Source organism: Oncorhynchus keta, chromosome 12 (assembly GCF_023373465.1).
Source record: "Oncorhynchus keta strain PuntledgeMale-10-30-2019 chromosome 12, Oket_V2, whole genome shotgun sequence".
Lineage (NCBI taxonomy): Eukaryota > Metazoa > Chordata > Actinopteri > Salmoniformes > Salmonidae > Oncorhynchus > Oncorhynchus keta.
The window spans coordinates 35,691,253-35,712,293 of NC_068432.1; the positions used below are offsets into that span (position 1 = coordinate 35,691,253).

At 44.7% G+C, this 21,041-nt stretch overlaps 1 protein-coding gene across 4 annotated transcripts in view; it reads right to left on the bottom strand.

The window, feature by feature from the left end:
- The window catches only part of LOC118372846 (netrin receptor UNC5C-like), a 343,833-nt gene that overhangs the window by 104,352 nt on the left and 218,440 nt on the right, over positions 1-21,041 (bottom strand). For all 4 annotated transcript variants that reach the window (XM_052458143.1, XM_052458145.1, XM_052458144.1 and 1 more), the window contains one exon: positions 13,799-13,902. In XM_052458143.1, coding sequence (XP_052314103.1) covers positions 13,799-13,902 — 104 coding nt within the window. The remainder of the gene's footprint in view (positions 1-13,798; positions 13,903-21,041) is intronic.

Consider the following 21,041-nt stretch of genomic DNA (forward strand, 5'->3'; position numbering starts at 1 on the left):
CGCAGGACAGGCGGGAGCACCTGCAGAGAGGAGACAGAGAGACAGCCTGGTGCGTGGAGCTGCTACAGGAGGCAGCGGCGCCGGACAGGCGGGACGCTCCAGCAGCGGCGCCGGACAGGCGGGAGGCTCCGGCAGCGGCGCCGGACAGGCGGGAGGCTCCGGCAGTGGCGCCGGACAGGCGGGAGGCTCCGGCAGCGGCGCCGGACAGGCGGGAGGCCCGGACAGGCGGGAGGCTCCGGCAGCGGCGCCGGACAGGCGGGAGGCTCCAGCAGCGGCGCCGGACAGGCGGGAGGCTCCGGCAACGGCGCCGGACAGGCGGGAGGCTCCGGCAGCGGCGCCGGACAGGCGGGACGCTCCGGCAGCGGCGCCGGACAGGCGGGAGCACCTGCAGGGAGGAGACTGAGAGACAGCCTGGTGCGTGGGGCTGCCACAGGAACTACCAGGCTGGGGAGACTTTCAGGAGGCTTGGTGTTAGGAGGAGCCTGAAAGACCGGGCTGTGGGGAGCACTGGAGCTCTGGTGCGCAACCTTGGCACCACTTCCCCAGGCTGGACAACTACTCGAACCCTCCAGAGTGCAGGCACAGGTTGAACCGGGCTGTGGGTAAGCACGGGAGATCTAGTGCTTACTACACGCACCTCTCCCCTAGGCTCCTCTCCCACAGTTGCCCGGTACGAGCGGAGCGCAGGCAGAGGACGCACTGCACCCTCCCAGCGCCCGGAGACACAGCACGCAGAGCCGGCGCAGGATAACCTGGACCAAGACTGCGTACCGGCGACCAGACCCGCTGAGCAGACACCATACGCCCTGGCTCAATGCCCACACTCGCATGGCACTCTCGGGGCTGCCCTATAGCGCACCGGGCTATGGACACGCACTGGCGACACCGTGCGCTCAACCGCATAACACGGTGCCTGACCAGTAATGCGCTGCTTATCATAAGCACGAGGAGTGAGCTCAGGTCTGCTACCTGGCTTAGTACCACACCTCGTGTGCCCCCCAAAAAAAAAAAAAATTTGGGGCTGCCTCTCGTACCTGTCGCACTGCCGTGCTGGCTCCTCATATTGCCGCCGCTCAGCTTTCGCTGCCTCCAGCTCTGCTTTGGGGCTGCGATTTTCCCCAGCCCGTGCCCAGGGTCCCTCTCCGTTCAGTATCTGCTCCCATGTCCAGGAGTCCTGTGATGGTGGCCTCTGTTGTTGATGCTGCTGCTGCTGTCGTCGCTGTCCTTTACCACGCCGCTTGGTCCGATTTTGGTGGGTGATTCTGTAATGAGTTGCCTCCTCTTCTTCCGAAGAAGAGAGGCGAAACGGATCAGAGGACCAATACGCGGCGTGGTAATTTTCCATGGTACTTTTTTAATGCTTTAAGGTACACATGAACAAACTAACAAAACAAGAAATGTGAAACTCAAAACAGTCCTATCTGGTGCACACAGAGACAGGAACAAATCACCCACAAACACACAGTGAAACCCAGGCCACCTAAGTATGATTCTCAATCAGAGACAACTAATGACACCTGCCTCTGATTGAGAACCATACTAGGCCGAAACATAGAAATTCCCAAAACCTAGACAAACAAACATAGACTGCCCACCCAACTCACGCCCTGACCATACTAACTAAATACAAAAACACAGAAAATAAAGGTCAGAACGTGACACCATCATAGCACTGAGACGGCACTTGTGAAGGTGGTAAATGACATTTTAATGGCATCGGACCGAGGCTCTGCATCTGTCCTCGTGCTCCTAGACCTTAGTGCTGCTTTTGATACCATCGATCACCACATTATTTTGGAGAGATTGGAAACCCAAATTGGTCTACACGGACATGTTCTGGCCTGGTTTAGGTCTTATCTGTTGGAAAGATATCAGTTTGTCTCTGTGAATGGTTTGTCCTCTGACAAATCAACTGTAAATTTCGGTGTTCCTCAAGGTTCTGTTTTAGGACCACTATTGTTTTCACTATATATTTTACCTCTTGGGGATGTTATTCGAAAACATAATGTAAACTTTCACTGCTATGCGGATGACACACAGCTGTACATTTCAATGAAACATGGTGAAGCCCCAAAATTGCCCTCGCTAGAAGCATGTGTTTCAGACATAAGGAAGTGGATGGCTGCAAACTTTCTACTATTAAACTCGGACAAAACAGAGATGCTTGTTCTAGGTCCCAAGAAACAAAGAGATCTTCTGTTGAGTCTGACAATTAATCTTAATGGTTGTACAGTCGTCTCAAATAAAACTGTGAAGGACCTCGGCGTTACTCTGGACCCTGATCTCTCTTTTGAAGAACATATCAAGACCATTTCGAGGACAGCTTTTTCCCATCTACGTAACATTGCAAAAATCAGAAACTTTCTGTCCAAAAATGATGCAGAAAAATTAATCCATGCTTTTGTCACTTCTAGGTTAGACTACTGCAATGCTCTATTTTCCGGCTACCCGGATAAAGCACTAAATAAACTTCAGTTAGTGCTAAATACGGCTGCTAGAATCCTGACTAGAACCAAAAAAATGTATCATATTACTCCAGTGCTAGCCTCTCTACACTGGCTTCCTGTCAAAGCAAGGGCTGATTTCAAGGTTTTACTGCTAACCTACAAAGCATTACATGGGCTTGCTCCTACCTACCTCTCTGATTTGGTCCTGCCGTACATACCTACACGTACGCTACGGTCACAAGACGCAGGCCTCCTAATTGTCCCTAGAATTTCTAAGCAAACAGCTGGAGGCAGGGCTTTCTCCTATAGAGCTCCATTTTTATGGAACGGTCTGCCTACCCATGTCAGAGACGCAAACTCGGTCTCAACCTTTAAGTCTTTACTGAAGACTCATCTCTTCAGTGGGTCATATGATTGAGTGTAGTCTGGCCCAGGAGTGGGAAGGTGAACGGAAAGGCTCTGGAGCAACGAACCGCCCTTGCTGTCTCTGCCTGGCCGGTTCCCCTCTTTCCACTGGGATTCTCTGCCTCTAACCCTGTTACGGGGCTGAGTCACTGGCTTGCTGGGGCTCTCTCATGCCGTCCCTGGGGGTGCGTCACCTGGGTGGGTTGATTCACTGTTGTGGTCAGCCTGTCTGGGTTGGCGCCCCCCTTGGGTTGTACCGTGGCGGAGATCTTTGTGGGCTATACTCGGCCTTGTCTCAGGATGGTAAGTTGGTGGTTGAAGATATCCCTCTAGTGGTGTGGGGGCTGTGCTTTGGCAAAGTGGGTGGGGTTATATCCTTACTGTTTGGCCCTGTCCGGGGGTGTCCTCGGATGGGGCCACAGTGTCTCCTGACCCCTCCTGTCTCAGCCTCCAGTATTTATGCAGCAGTAGTTTATGTGTCAGGGGGCTAGGGTCAGTTTGTTATATCTGGAGTACTTCTCCTGTCCTATTCGGTGTCCTGTGTGAATCTAAGTGTGCGTTCTCTAATTCTCTCCTTCTCTCTTTCTTTCTCTCTCTCGGAGGACCTGAGCCCTAGGACCATGCCCTAGGACTACCTGACATGATGACTCCTTGCTGTCCCCAGTCCACCTGGCCATGCTGCTGCTCCAGTTTCAACTGGCCTGGGCCCTAGGACCATGTCCCAGGACTACCTGACATGATGACTCCTTGCTGTCCCGTCCACCTGGCCATGCTGCTGCTCCAGTTTCAACTGTTCTGCCTTATTATTATTCGACCATGCTGGTCATTTATGAACATTTGAACATCTTGGTCATGTTCTGTTATAATCTCTACCCGGCACAGCCAGAAGAGGACTGGCCACCCCACATAGCCCGGTTCCTCTCTAGGTTTCTTCCTAGGTTTTGGCCTTTCTAGGGAGTTTTTCCTAGCCACCGTGCTTTTACACCTGCATTGTTTGCTGTTTGGGGTTTTAGGCTGGGTTTCTGTACAGCACTTTGAGATATCAGCTGATGTACGAAGGGCTATATAAATAAATTTGATTTGATTTGATCTTCATGGTGTTAGAGGAGGTGAGCTGCTTGCTACATCTTCATGGTGTGAGAGGAGGTGAGCTGCTTGCCACATCTTCATGGTGTGAAAGGAGGTGAGCTGCTTGCTACATCTTCATGGTGTGAGAGGAGGTGAGCTGCTTGCTACATCGTCATGGTGTGAAAGGAGGTGAGCTGCTTGCCACATCTTCATGGTGTGAAAGGAGGTGAGCTGCTTGCCACATCTTCATGGTGTGAAAGGAGAGGAGCTGCTTGCTACATCTTCATGGTGTGAAAGGAGGTGAGCTGCTTACCACATCCTCATTTTGTGAAAGGAGGTGAGCTGCTTGCCACATCTTCATGGTGTGAAAGGAGGTGAGCTGCTTGCCACATCCTCATGGTGTGAAAGGATGTGAGCTGCTTGCTACATCTTCATGGTGTGAAAGGAGGTGAGCTGCTTGCTACATCTTCATGGTGTGAGAGGAGGTGAGCTGCTTGCTACATCTTCATGGTGTGAAAGGAGGTGAGTTGCTTGCCACATCTTCATGGTGTGAAAGGAGGTGAGCTGCTTGCCACATCCTCATGATGTGAAAGGAGGTGAGCTGCTTGCCACATCCTCATGGGGTGAAAGGAGGTGAGCTGCTTGCCACATCTTCATGGTGTGAGAGGAGGTGAGCTGCTTGCCACATCCTCATGGGGTGAAAGGAGGTGAGCTGCTTGCCACATCCTCATGATGTGAAAGGAGGTGAGCTGCTTGCCACATCCTCATGGCGTGAAAGGAGGTGAGCTGCTTGCCACATCCTCATGGGGTGAAAGGAGGTGAGCTGCTTGCCACATCCTCATGATGTGAAAGGAGGTGAGCTGCTTGCCACATCCTCATGGTGTGAAAGGAGGTGAGCTGCTTGCTACATCTTCATGGTGTGAAAGGAGGTGAGCTGCTTGCCACATCCTCATGGTGTGAAAGGAGGTGAGCTGCTTGCTACATCTTAATGGTGTGAAAGGAGGTGAGCTGCGTGCCACATCTTCATGGTGTGAAAGGGGGTGAGCTGCTTGCTACATCTTCATGGTGTGAAAGGAGGTGAGCTGCTTGCTACATCTTCATGGTGTGAAAGGAGGTGAGCTGCTTGCCACATCTTCATGGTGTGAAAGGAGGTGAGCTGCTTGCCACATCTTCATGGTGTGAAAGGAGGTGAGCTGCTTACCACATCCTCATTTTGTGAAAGGAGGTGAGCTGCTTGCCACATCTTCATGGTGTGAGAGGAGGTGAGCTGCTTGCTACATCTTCATGGTGTGAAAGGAGGTGAGCTGCTTGCCACATCTTCATGGTGTGAAAGGAGGTGAGCTGCTTGCCACATCTTCATGGTGTGAAAGGAGGTGAGCTGCTTACCACATCTTCATGGTGTGAAAGAAGGTGAGCTGCTTGCCACATCTTCATGGTGTGAAAGGAGGTGAGCTGCTTGCCACATCTTCATGGTGTGAAAGGAGGTGAGCTGCTTGCCACATCCTCATGGTGTGAAAGGAGGTGAGCTGCTTGCCACATCCTCATTTTGTGAAAGGAGGTGAGCTGCTTGCTACATCTTCATGGTGTGAAAGGAGGTGAGCTGCTTGCTACATCTTCATGGCGTGAGAGGAGGTGAGCTGCTTGCCACATCTTCATGGTGTGAAAGGAGGTGAGCTGCTTGCCACATCCTCATGGGGTGAAAGGAGGTGAGCTGCTTGCTACATCTTCATGGTGTGAGAGGAGGTGAGCTGCTTGCCACATCTTCATGGTGTGAAAGGAGGTGAGCTGCTTGCCACATCCTCATGGGGTGAAAGGAGGTGAGCTGCTTGCTACATCTTCATGGTGTGAGAGGAGGTGAGCTGCTTGCCACATCTTCGTGGTGTGAAAGGAGGTGAGCTGCTTGCCACATCTTCATGGTGTGAGAGGAGGTGAGCTGCTTGCCACATCTTCATGGTGTGAATGGAGGAGAATGTCTTTCTGTCACTAGTGTGATCTGGGATTTCATAAAAGGGCCTCAGAGGTAAAGCAAGGGAAGGGTCTGACCTCACGGGTGGCTAGAAAGTATTTTCTCTCCCTCTTCTATGTATCTATCCCTCTATCCAGCCCTCCTCCCTTACTTCTGGTCTAGTCTCTCTCAGTGGTCGGAGATGACTGAGTTTTACAGAAACCACGAGGAGCCAAAAATGGGGGTCTCGTTCTCGTTCTCCTTCACCACTACAACAGCTTCTCAGATGACATTTTCCCTCTGCTCTTGATTAAGGACATTAAATATGTGTAACAGGTGTCCAGCGAAGACAAGAAGACTGGTCTCACCACCAGAGTAACAGATGTGATGGTACTTCGTAACTCTCTTGCGTTGTGTTATTAAAGAAATAACTCTAGCCAGCGATACCAGTTGATTGATGTTTATTCTGACACATTAGGTGTCCAGGACAACAGCATGCTGATGGCTGTGGATGCGTGACTCGTCGCTTACATGTCAACATCAGAATGGGGCTTGTAATCAACAGTTATAACAATGACACAAATGAGACAACGTACAATATGTACCTGCGGAAATATGTGGAAGTAGATAAAGGACAGGCCATCAGATGTGCAAAGCTCGATGATGTTGATGGCTGTAGAGTCAGGCTTTGAAACAACTGTGTCTTAGCAGGGAGTTAACACGACCATTACACTTACAGCATGCTAGCTAACTCACTCAATAACATACAGTACATACATACAAAAGCACATCACTGAAAGCCCCCAATATCTAACAGAATACTGTACACATATAAATACATCAGGACATGTACATTGTGAACTTGTACATATTGTAAATATTAAAATAGAATACTGCATTTCAGAATGTGACCCACTGCTTACAGGCCAATGTCAAACTGGGAAGAATTGACGTTCGCGATCTCCCCCTTATCTGCAAGCGTAACCAATGGCATCACACTTTATTCATATGTAAATACTACCAACTAAATCGAATACATATTTGTGTGGAAACATAACCAACCCTGTTACATATGTATGTGGATGGAAACATATGTAACAATGACTTTTAGAGGTGCCTGGTTGGCGTTTAATGTATTCAGAGGATACAGAAAGACTTATTTAAATTACTCAATTGCTGTGCTATTTCAGAAACCTCAATGCCATTATTTCAGTCCTCTCAAACCAAAGCTCCATTGGTAATGTTGGTGAGGGGAGCCAGAATAAATGTCTGCTGCCGCTCGCTTTCTTTGAGTGTGTATGTATGTATTTATGTGTGTGTGTTCATTTGTGTGTCAAACTAAGTGTTTGTGCCACTATCTATTGTTACATCAGATATTAATGTGTAGCATCGGATCTAGATGTGTGAAGGGTCTGTTAGGCGTGAAGGCAGGTTTCCTCCTCTGTCTCAACACAGTCCCTGGAGGAACACATACCGACCCTGGTTTCTGTTTCTTTTTCACAAAAAGAAGTTATGCTGTATCAACAGAGTGGATGGAGTTTGGCTTAGGACGCCATAATGATGTCATGTTCTGGTTTAAAACACTGTTTTCTTGTTATAGAGGCATCGTAACAACCAGTTTTGCCCGCTGGGATTGAATCAATGCAGCTTATTTAGACTATTATGGGTCAGCATCAATGGATCATTGATGTCAGGGCAGGTTTTAAACCACAAAAACACACACCAACTGGTGCTTTTAAAAACAGTTTGTCATAAACCAGTCTTTTTTGTTACACTACATGTATAAACCTTGATCAACTTTTCTGTATTATGTGCCTCAATACAACATAAATCCAATGATTGGAAAAGTACAGATAAGAAAAACATGGAAGCAGATAAATATTGTAAAAGGTCAACTGTAGAAGTATGTCATCTCAGATAATCATATCTGTAATTACGACCATGCTCCATTAATGTGGTGGGTGTGTTGCATGGATGTCATTACGTATAACATGTTGATAATCCCTTTTAAAACAGCACCAGTGGGAGAATAGAAATTAAGCAAGTTTCCATCCACAGTATTTATGTGAGTAAAGTCATACTGTAAAAAAATCATCACGACACCTGTGATGGAAACGGGTCGTTTCGGTACAATTTTATAAATGCCGACAGATCATTTGTTTGTTCGACATGGTGTGATATTTTTGTGTCTGTAAAATTAATTATGCGAGAAATGGTGGTGAGCAAATATTGATATGCAGTGCATTTGGGGAGTTTCTCCCATTCTTCTCTATGTAAATAAGATATTTCCATTTTTTAAATACATTTGCAAAAATTAAATGGAATAATTATTGTGCGTAGATTGATGAGAATAAATATATATTTAATCTATTCTAGAATAAGGCTGTAACATAACAAAATGCACTGTAATAACCATCATATCGAAATAAACTTGGAGTTAAGCGATGACATGGTGTGCAGTCCTCTCACTATGACACAGGAAAGCATGCAGTTTATTAGGCTACAGATGAAATAAGTTGTGATGAACTTCCCATGGTGGAAGGTGATATTGATGCCAGTGGAGGTTGGTGACGTTTAAGATGAGGGAGGACAATGGTTTTTTCTGCCTTATTTCTATTTCAGCATATTGGATTTTTTAAATGTCTTTTATTTCACCTCTATTTAACGAGGGAGGCCAGTTGAGAAAAACTGCCACCTGGCCAAGATAAAGCAAAGCAGTGCGACAAAAAACAACACAGAGTTACACACGGGATAAACAAACATACAGTCAATAACACAATATAAAAATCTATATACAGTGTGTGCAAATGGAGTAAGGAGGTAAGGCAATAAATAGGCCAATAGTGGCGAAGTAATTACAATTTAGAAAATTAACACTGAAGTGATAGATGAGCAATTGATGATGTGCAAGTAGAAATACTGGTGTGCAAAAGAGCAAAAAAGTAAATAAAAACAATATGGGGATGAGGTAGGTAGATTGGATTTGCTATTTACAGATGGGCTGTGTACAGCTGCAGCGATCGGTAAGCTGCTCAGATAGCTGATGCTTAAAGTTAGTGAGGGAGATATAAGTCTCCAACTTCAGCCAATTTTTCGATTCGTTCCAGTCATTGGCAGCTGGATAGCTAGGTTGCCAGTTGGATGGAAACCTAGCTATTGTTGTCCTCAGAAAACATTCATAATTATGTAGTAATACTATTGCGATTTTGACATACATTTGGTATTTGATATTTTATTAGGATCCCCATTATCTGGGCGGCAGGGTAGCCTAGTGGTTAGAGCGTTGGACTAGTAACCGGAAGGTTGCAAATTCAAACCCCCGATCTGACAAGTTACAAATCTGTTGTTCTGCCCCTGAACAGGCAGGCAGTTAACCCACTGTTTGTAGGCTGTCATTGAAAATAATAATTTGTTATTAACTGTATTGCCTAGTTAAATAAAGGTAAAATTAATACATAAAAAATCTGCTGCGAAAGCAGCAGCTACTCTTCTATTCTTCCGCAGCTACATTCACTATACAAACTGACCACCAGCAATTGCGTCTTCAGAGGCGATGTTCAATCCAGCACCATATAATGACCTTCCTACAGTAATAAAGTACCAGAGAAAATAAAAAAGCTGCTTCCAGGATCCAAGGTCCATACCAAGTCAAACTGTGTGTGTGAGCACAGTATTATGTTTTGTTTTATTAGAATGTGTGATGTGAATCCTTGCGTAGCACTACTCCTGGAAAAGAAAGCTTTCCATGAGAATCCATCTAAATGATTAAGCATAGTGCTGTAAGACATGGGCAGAATTGACACATTGACATGGGCCACAGTCTCTCTACGATGCCAGTGCCTTCCTGCCTGCCTGCCTCACTCACTCTGGCCTGGCATGGCCTGGCATGGCCTGGCATGGCCTGGTCATAGGCATCCAGTTAAAGAGTCACAGAGAGAACTGACAACACACTGGATCCAAACCCAACAACCTTCAACAGCTCTTCTCTCTCTCTCTCCCTCTCTGTCTCCCTGTGGCTGGAATATGACAGATATTTCTTCTGCAGTGACCCTGCTACATATTTCTGCAGATGCATATGCGACCACAGACTTGGGCCCATCTGTTTATCACTAGCCGGGTTCCTGAAGCGTTTGTGTGAGAAAATGCCTGACAGACAGAGAGAGAAAAAAGGCTCTCAGGATCAGTTGGGGTGTTTTTCTCTTCCTCAACAGCTGTGTTTCACTTCAGAAAATATGCATAATAGACTGGTGTCTTTATTTTTCAAGTGAGGTAAGTGTGTGTGAGTAATTAATGGTGTTGGATGCCTGCCTCTCTCCACAAGTGGTGGCGGTCGGCCTAGGCTTCACTTCAATACAGTACCCCCTCCAGTCCCTTTTCATTCCAAACTACAATCTGTCATTCTATTCAGACTTCATTATCCTTGGTTGATGATGACAGTGATGACAGTGATTCTCTCTGCCCTGTCAGCGCACAGCTGTGTTGCTACAGTAACAGTAAGGCCTTGATGAGCACAGGTGTGTCATCACAATTGTGCTCCTGTTGAGTCTTAATTATCCCACTGAGCCAATCAGAGAGAAGCTTGATTGGCATCACTCTGAAACAAAGTGTCGGAATCACCAATAGAAAAAGCCTAAAGAGAGTTTTCCAGAGAGTTTGGCCCAAACTTTACTCCATTTAGTAGGTCAGTATTTCTCATCGGGGTTATTAGCAAGGCAGTTCCACTCACTTAACTCAGATTTTCCGGGTCAGTCGCAGGCCTTTTGAGAGTTCAGACCTGTGAAGAACTCACTCCAAAGCTCACAAATTCTGTCGCACACTAACTGTCTCTACCTCTTTCTATTTGTCTCTCTCTCTTTCTCTCCCTGTCCCTCTCCTCCTTTCATCCTCCCTCTTTCTCTCCATGTCCCTGTACTCGATGACTCAGGCCTTAGAATTCACCACATCAGTCAGGTTGTAGAATGGGGACGATGTGGGTAAGGAGGGGTGCTACTTGGCAGATGGAGGATAATACACAGTGACACAGTTTAGGAGCCCTGCTCTTATTGCCGATAACTACACATTGTCCCTCCCTTACCCACATTGTGATGACTGGCCAGCCTTCAGGAAATACTCAAACATGGCCATGAAAAGCCCAGTGAGGCAGCAGCTGAAAGAGGAGTGCTTTTCTGGGCATTAGAATGTGTGGAACAACTCAGTACTATTATAATAGAATGACTGAGACAAGCTACTGAAAAAACAATGTTCTATTCTGACATAAAGAGAGTTTGACATAGGATATAACTTCTACTTCTAGTTATTGGCATTGTCTAATTTAGTTCACTAAGGCATCCTGATTGGTCGGCATACCTGAGCCAGATACAATACCTTCTTAAAGTAGATTTTTAAATTTTATTTCACCTTTATTTAACCAGGTAGGCCAGTTGAGAACAAGTTCTCATTTACAACTGCGACCTGGCCAAGATTGTTGTTGTCGCAAAGCAGTGCGACAACAACATAACACAGAGTTACACATAGGATAAACAAAGGTACAGTCAATAACACAATAGAAAAATCTGTACACAGTGTGTGCAAATGGAGTAAGGAGGTAAGGCAATAAATAGGCCAATAGTGGTGAAGTAATTACAATTTAGCCATTAACACTGGAGTGAGATGTGCAGATGAGGATGTGCAAGTAAAAATACTGCTGTGCAAAACAGCAGAAAAAAACAAAAACAAATATGGGGGATGAGGTTGGTAGTTGGTTGGATGGGCTATTTACAGAGATGGGCTGTGTACAGCTGCAGCGATCGGTAAGCTGCTCAGGTAGCTGATGCTTAAAGTTAGTGAGGGACATATACGTCTCCAACTTCAGTGATTTTTGCAATTCGTTCCAGTCATTGGCAGCCGAGAACTGGAAGAAAAGGCAGCGAAATAAGGTGTTGGCTTTGGGGATGACCAGTGAAATATACCTGCTGGAGCGCGTGCTACGGGTGGGTGTTGATATGGTGACCAGTAAGCTGAGATAAGGCGGAGCTTTACCTAGCAAAGACTTATAGATGACCTGGAGCCAGTGGGTTTGGCGACGAATATGTAGCGAGGAGAGCATTGTTAGATAGTATATGGGGCTTTGGTGACAAAACGGATTGCACTGTGATAGACTGCATCCAATTTGCTGAGGAGTGTTGGAGGCTATTTTGTAAATGACATCATCAAAGTCAAGGATCGGTAGAATAGTCAGTTTTACGAGGGTATGTTTGGCAGCAAGAGTGAAGGAGGCTTTGTTCGCGAAATAGGAAGCCGATTCTAGATTTAATTTTGGATTGGAGATGCTTAATATGAGTCTGGAAGGAGAGTTTACAGTCTAGCCAGACACCTAAAGCCTTGGCCAGGTCGATGAAGATGGCTGCACAGTACAGTACTGTCTTTTATCGATGGCGGTTATGATATCGTTTAGGACCTTGAGCGTGGCTGAGGTGCACCCATGACCAGCTCGGAAACCGGATTGCATAGTGAAGAAGGTACGGTTGGATTCGAAATGGTTGGTGATCTGTTTGTTCACTTGGCTTTCGAAGACTTTAGAAAGGTAGGGCAGGATGGATATAGGTCTGTAACAGTTTGGGTCTAGTGTCTCCCCCTTTGAAGAGGGGGATGACCGTGGCCGCTTTCCAATCTTTAGGAATCTCAGACGATACAAAAGAGAGGTTGAACAGACTAGTAAATAGGGGTTGCAACAATGACAGCGAATAATTTTCGGAAGAGAGGGTCTAGATTGTCTAGCCCAGTTGATTTGCAGCTCTATCAGAACATCAGCTGTCTGGATTAGGGTGAAGGAGAAGCTGGGTAGGGGGGCTTGGGCCGTTTTCCTATGGGAGATGCAGGGCTGTTGGCCGGTGTTGTGGTAGCCAGGTGGAAAGCATGGCCAGCCGTAGAGAAATGCTTCTTGAAATTCTCGATTATCGTGGATTTATCGGTGGAGACAGTGTTTCCTAGCCTCAGTGCAGTGCGCAACTGGGAGGATGTGCTCTTATTCTCCATGGACTTTACAGTGTCCCAAAACTTTAGTGCTGCAGGATTCAAATTTCTGTTTGAAAAAGCTAGCCTTTGCTTTCTTAACTGACTGTGTATATTGGTTCCTGACTTCCCTGAAAAGTTGCATATCGCAGGGACAATTCGATGCTAGTGCAGTACACCACAGGATGTTTTTGTGCTGGTCAAGGACAGTCAAGTCTAGAGTGAAACAAAGGCAATATATGTTATTCTAAAATTTTTGAAAGGGGCATGGTTACATTACAACTTAAATCTCAAATCTACCAGGCCACTTATAAGATACACCCTCTTAAGATTCTAACAATCACTATTAATACAGTTGGTTTATTAAAACAAGCTTCCAGGAATGTGGTTGATGGTGGGAGTCATAACACATCAGGAACAATGGTAATTGAGGGTGAGGAAACTAGCTCTAACAGTCCCTGCAGCTCTACTACCAAACCTCTCCTTCAGAGCAGGACAATTCATTTGGCTAATCTTCCCTGCAGGAAGTGCAATTGAAGGATTTCCTTCAACTTTATCGGTGGGTAAAAAAAGACAGACAATGAGGCTGGAAAACATTTGGTTGTTTTAAGAGCTGTACATCGTATTGCTTTGTCATGTTGTTGCGGCAGAGCCAGCTCTATTCGTTAAGATCAGGAGTGAGGAGGGCTTGGAGTTGCCATCTGTTGAGAAGGAGTAAAGACATGGGGTCCCAGTGTATCTGACATTATGGGGCTACAGCTGTAGGCTCTGCTGCTCAGTAGCTCCAGCGACACAACAAAATTCTGCATCTTCAGGCTGACTTTCAGGATAAGTGTTTGTTAAAACCAGGGTACCTGCTTTACTTGACTATTTATGTTCATTCATTGGACGACCGAATACCAGAGAGTCACTGTAGCTTTGAGTCATAACCTTTGACCCTTACCTCAGCAGCAGGGATTCCTTCTGGGGGGCGGCATTGAAGAAGCACTTCCTGTTCTAGAGACACTTCCTTTCCCAGAGGCTCCTGGTCAAACGTCTTCCTGAGATCTGGAGAAAGACAAACCATAGATAAACATTATGCAACATATCCCTCACATTATACGGCACTGATGTCTTTGACATGGGAACTGACGTCTTTGACATGGTAACTGACGTCTTTGACATGGCACTGACGTCTTTGACAAGGTAACTGACGTCTTTGACAAGGTAACTGACGTCTTTGACATGGCACTGATGTCATAGACATGGTAACTGACGTCTTTGAAATGGTAACTGACGTCTTTGACATGGCACTGACGTCTTTGACAAGGTAACTGATGTCTTTGAAATGGTAACTGACGTCTTTGACATGGTAACTGACGTCTTTGAAATGGTAACTGATGTCTTTGACATGGTAACTGACGTCTTTGACAAGGTAACTGACGTCTTTGATATTGTAACTGATGTCTTTGACATGGTAACTGGCGTCTTTGACATGGCACTGACGTCTTTGACACGGTAACTGACGTCTTTGACATGGCACTGACGTCTTTGACATGGTAACTGATGTCTTTGACATGGCACTGACGTCTTTGACATGGTAACTGATGTCTTTGACATGGCACTGACATCTTTGACATGGTAACTGATGTCTTTGACATGGTAACTGATGTCTTTGACATGGTAACTGATGTCTTTGACATGGTAACTGATGACATGGTAACTTTGACATGGTAACTGACGTCTTTGACATGGTAACTAACTGGTAACTGGCGTCTTTGACATGGTAACTGATGTCTTTGACATGGTAACTGATGTCTTTGACATGGTAACTGAACATGGTAACTGTCTTTGACATGGTAACTGATGTCTTTGACATGGTAACTGATGTCTTTGACATGGTAACTGACGTCTTTGACATGGTAACTGACGTCTTTGACATGGTAACTGACGTCTTTGACATGGTAACTGACGTCTTTGACATGGTAACTGATGTCTTTGACATGGTAACTGATGTCTTTGACATGGTAACTGATGTCTTTGACATGGTAACTGACGTCTTTGACATGGTAACTGATGTCTTTGACATGGTAACTGATGTCTTTGACATGGTAACTGACGTCTTTGACATGGTAACTGGCGTCTTTGACATGGTAACTGTAACTGACGGTAACTGATGTCTTTGACATGGTAACTGATGTCTTTGACATGGTAACTGACGTCTTTGACATGGTAACTGATGTCTTTGACATGGTAACTGATGTCTTTGACATGGTAACTGATGTCTTTGACATGGTAACTGGTAACGACGTCTTTGACATGGTAACTGACGTCTTTGACATGGTAACTGATGTCTTTGACATGGTAACTGATGTCTTTGACATGGTAACTGATGTCTTTGACATGGTGACTGACGTCTTTGACATGGTAACTGACGTCTTTGACATGGTAACTGACGTCTTTGACATGGTAACTGACGTCTTTGACATGGTAACTGATGTCTTTGACATGGTAACTGATGTCTTTGACATGGTAACTGATGTCTTTGACATGGTAACTGGACATAACTGATGTCTTTGACATGGTAACTGATGTCTTTGACATGGCACTGACGTCTTTGACATGGTAACTGATGTCTTTGACATGGTAACTGACGTCTTTGACATGGTAACTGACGTCTTTGACATGGTAACTGATGTCTTTGACATGGTAACTGATGTCTTTGACATGGTAACTGATGTCTTTGACATGGTAACTGACGTCTTTGACATGGTAACTGACGTCTTTGACATGGTAACTGACGTCTTTGACATGGTAACTGATGTCTTTGACATGGCACTGACGTCTTTGACATGGTAACTGACGTCTTTGACATGGTAACTGACGTCTTTGACATGGTAACTGACGTCTTTGACATGGTAACTGATGTCTTTGACATGGTAACTGACGTCTTTGACATGGCAATGACGTCTTTGACATGGTAACTGACGTCTTTGACATGGTAACTGACGTCTTTGACATGGTAACTGACGTCTTTGACATGGCACTGACGTCTTTGACATGGTAACTGACGTCTTTGACGGTAACTTTGACATGGTAACTGACGTCTTTGACATGGTAACTGATGTCTTTGACATGGTAACTGACGTCTTTGACATGGTAACTGATGTCTTTGACATGGTAACTGATGTCTTTGACATGGTAACTGATGTCTTTGACATGGTAACTGACGTCTTTGACATGGTAACTGACATGGTCTTTGACGTGATGTCTTTGACATGGTAACTGACGTCTTTGACATGGTAACTGACGTCTTTGACATGGTAACTGACGTCTTAAGCACTGACATGGTAACTGATGTCTTTGACATGGTAACTGATGGATATAACTGATGTCTTTGATGGTAACTGACTTTGACATGGTAACTGACATGGCGTCTTTGACATGGTAACTGACGTCTTTGACGTCTTTGACATGGTAACGTCTTTGACATGGTAACTGTCTTTGACATGGTAACTGACGTCTTTGACATGGTAACTGGTATGTCTTTGACATGGTAACTGATGTCTTTGACATGGTAACTGACGTCTTTGACATGGTAACTGATGTCTTTGACATGGTAACTGACGTCTTTGACATGGTAACTGACGTCTTTGACATGGCATGGTACTGATGTCTTTGACATGGTAACTGATGTCTTTGACATGGTAACTGATGTCTTTGACATGGTAACTGACGTCTTTGACATGGTAACTGATGTCTTTGACATGGTAACTGACGTCTTTGACATGGTAACTGATGTCTTTGACATGGTAACTGACATGGTAACTGATGTCTTTGACATGGTAACTGATGTCTTTGATGTCTTTGACATGGTAACTGGCGTCTTTGACATGGTAACTGATGTCTTTGACATGGTAACTGACGTCTTTGACATGGTAACGTCTTTGACATGGCACTGATGTCTTTGACATGGTAACTGGTTGACTTTGACTTTGATGGTAACTGATGTCTTTGACATGGTAACTGACGTCTTTGACATGGTAACTGATGTCTTTGACATGGTAACTGACGTCTTTGACATGGTAACTGATGTCTTTGACATGGTAACTGACGTCTTTGACATGGTAACTGATGTCTTTGACATGGTAACTGGCGTCTTTGACATGGTAACATGACATGTAACTGATGTCTTTGACATGGCACTTCTTTGACATGGTAACTGATGTCTTTGACATGGTAACTGGCGTCTTTGACATGGTAACTGACGTCTTTGACATGGCACTGACGTCTTTGACATGGTAACTGATGTCTTTGACATGGTAACTGAACTTTGATGACATGGCAACTGACGTCTTTGACATGGTAACTGACGTCTTTGACATGGTAACTGACGTCTTTGACATGGTAACTGACGTCTTTGACATGGTAACTGACGTCTTTGACATGGCACTGACGTCTTTGATATGGTAACTGATGTCCTTGACATGGCACTGACGTCTTTGACAAGGTAACTGACGTCTTTGACATGGTAACTGACGTCTTTGACATGGTAACTAACGTCTTTGACATGGCACTGACGTCTTTGGCGTGGTAACTGTCGTCTTTGATATGGTAACTGATGTCCTTGACATGGCACTGACGTCTTTGACATGGTAACTGATGTCTTTGACATTGTAACTGACGTCTTTGACAAGGTAACTGACGTCTTTGGCATGGTAACTGACGTCTTTGATATGGTAACTGATGTCCTTGACATGGTAACTGACGTCTGACATGGTAACTGATGTCTTTGACATGGTAACTGACGTCTTTGAAATGGTAACTGATGTCCTTGACATGGTAACTGACGTCTGACAAGGTAACTGACGTCTTTGACATGGCACTGACGTCTTTGACATGGTAACTGACGTCTTTGACATGGTAACTGACGTCTTTGACATGGTAACTGACGTCTTTGACATGGTAACTGATGTCTTTGACATGGTAACTGACGTCTTTGACATGGTAACTGACGTCTTTGACATGGTAACTGACGTCTTTGACATGGTAACTGACGTCTTTGACATGGTAACTGACGTCTTTGACATGGTAACTGACGTCTTTGACATGGTAACTGACGTCTTTGACATGGTAACTGACGTCTTTGACATGGTAACTGACGTCTTTGACATGGTAACTGACGTCTTTGACATGGTAACTGACGTCTTTGACATGGTAACTGACGTCTTTGACAAGGTAACTGACGTCTTTGATATGGTAACTGATGTCTTTGACATGGTAACTGACGTCTTTGACAAGGTAACTGACGTCTTTGATATGGTAACTGACGTCTTTGACATGGTAACTGACGTCTTTGACATGGCACTGACGTCTTTGACATGGTAACTGACGTCTTTGACAAGGTAACTGACGTCTTTGATATGGTAACTGATGTCTTTGACATGGTAACTGACGTCTTTGACAAGGTAACTGACGTCTTTGATATGGTAACTGATGTCTTTGACATGGTAACTGACGTCTTTGACATGGTAACTGATGTCTTTGACATGGTAACTGACGTCTTTGACATGGTAACTGATGTCTTTGACATGGTAACTGACGTCTTTGACATGGTAACTGACGTCTTTGACATGGTAACTGACGTCTTTGACATGGTAACTGATGTCTTTGACATGGTAACTGACGTCTTTGACAAGGTAACTGACGTCTTTGACATGGTAACTGACGTCTTTGACATGGTAACTGATGTCGACATCTTTGACATGGTAACTGATGTCTTTGACATGGTAACTGATGTCTTTGACATGGTAACTGACGTCTTTGACATGGTAACTGACGTCTTTGACATGGTAACTGACGTCTTTGACAAGGTAACTGGTTTGACATGGTAACTGATGTCTTTGACATGGTAACTGACGTCTTTGACATGGTAACTGACGTCTTTGACATGGTAACTGATGGTAACGTCTTTGACATGGTAACTGACGTCTTTGACATGGTAACTGACGTCTTTGACATGGTAACTGACGTCTTTGACATGGTAACTGACGTCTTTGACATGGTAACTGACGTCTTTGACATGGTAACTGACGTCTTTGACATGGTAACTGACGTCTTTGACATGGTAACTGACGTCTTTGACAAGGTAACTGACGTCTTTGACATGGTAACTGACGTCTTTGACATGGTAACTGACGTCTTTGACATGGTAACTGACGTCTTTGACAAGGTAACTGACGTCTTTGACATGGTAACTGACGTCTTTGACATGGTAACTGACGTCTTTGACATGGTAACTGACGTCTTTGACAAGGTAACTGACGTCTTTGATATGGTAACTGACGTCTTTGACATGGTAACTGACGTCTTTGACAAGGTAACTGACGTCTTTGATATGGTAACTGATGTCTTTGACATGGTAACTGACGTCTTTGATATGGTAACTGATGTCTTTGACATGGTAACTGACGTCTTTGACAAGGTAACTGACGTCTTTGACATGGTAACTGACGTCTTTGACATGGTAACTGACGTCTTTGACATGGTAACTGACGTCTTTGACATGGTAACTGACGTCTTTGACATGGTAACTGACGTCTTTGACATGGTAACTGATGTCTTTGACATGGTAACTGACGTCTTTGACATGGTAACTGACGTCTTTGACATGGTAACTGACGTCTTTGACATGGTAACTGACGTCTTTGACATGGTAACTGACGTCTTTGACATGGTAACTGATGTCTTTGACATGGTAACTGATGTCTTTGACATGGTAACTGATGTCTTTGACAAGGTAACTGATGTCTTTGACATGGTAACTGACGTCTTTGACATGGTAACTGACATCTTTGACATGGTAAATGATGTCTTTGACATGGTAACTGACGTCTTTGACATGGTAACTGATGTCTTTGACAAGGTAACTGATGTCTTTGACATGGTAACTGACGTCTTTGACATGGTAACTGACATCTTTGACATGGTAACTGATGTCTTTGACATGGTAACTGATGTCTTTGACATGGTAACTGACGTCTTTGACATGGTAACTGACGTCTTTGACATGGTAACTGACGTCTTTGGTAACATCTTTGACATGTAACTGACGTCTTTGACATGGTAACTGACGTCTTTGACATGGTAACTGACGTCTTTGACATGGTAACTGACGTCTTTGACATGGTCTTTGACATGGTAACTGACGTCTTTGACATGGTAACTGACGTCTTTGACATGGTAACTGACGTCTTTGACATGGTAACTGATGTCTTTGACATGGTAACTGATGTCTTTGACATGGTAACTGATGTCTTTGACAAGGTAACTGATGTCTTTGACATGGTAACTGACGTCTTTGACATGGTAACTGACATCTTTGACATGGTAAATGATGTCTTTGACATGGTAACTGACGTCTTTGACATGATAACTGACGTCTTTGACATGGTAACTGATGTCTTTGACATGGTAACTGACGTCTTTGACATGATAACTGACTTCTTTGACATGGTAACTGATGTCTTTGACAAGGTAACTGATGTCTTTGACATGGTAACTGACGTCTTTGACATGGTAACTGACGTCTTTTTGACATGATAACTGACGTCTTTGACATGGTAACTGATGTCTTTGACAAGGTAACTGATGTCTTTGATATGGTAACTGACGTCTTTGACATGGTAACTGATGTCTTTGACATGGTAACTGACGTCTTTGACATGGTAACTGACGTCTTTGACATGGTAACTGACGTCTTTGACATGGTAACTGACGTCTTTGACATGGTAACTGACGTCTTTGACAAGGTAACTGACGTCTTTGATATGGTAACTGACGTCTTTGACAAGGTAACTGACGTCTTTGATATGGTAACTGATGTCTTTGACATGGTAACTGACGTCTTTGACATGGTAACTGACGTCTTTGACAAGGTAACTGACGTCTTTGATATGGTAACTGATGTCTTTGACATGGTAACTGATGTCTTTGACAAGGTAACTGACGTCTTTGACAAGGTAACTGACGTCTTTGATATGGTAAATGATGTCTTTGACATGGTAACTGACGTCTTTGACATGGTAACTGACGTCTTTGACAAGGTAACTGTCTTTGACGTCTTTGACATGGTAACTGACGTCTTTGACAAGGTAACTGACGTCTTTGATATGGTAACTGACGTCTTTGACAAGGTAACTGACGTC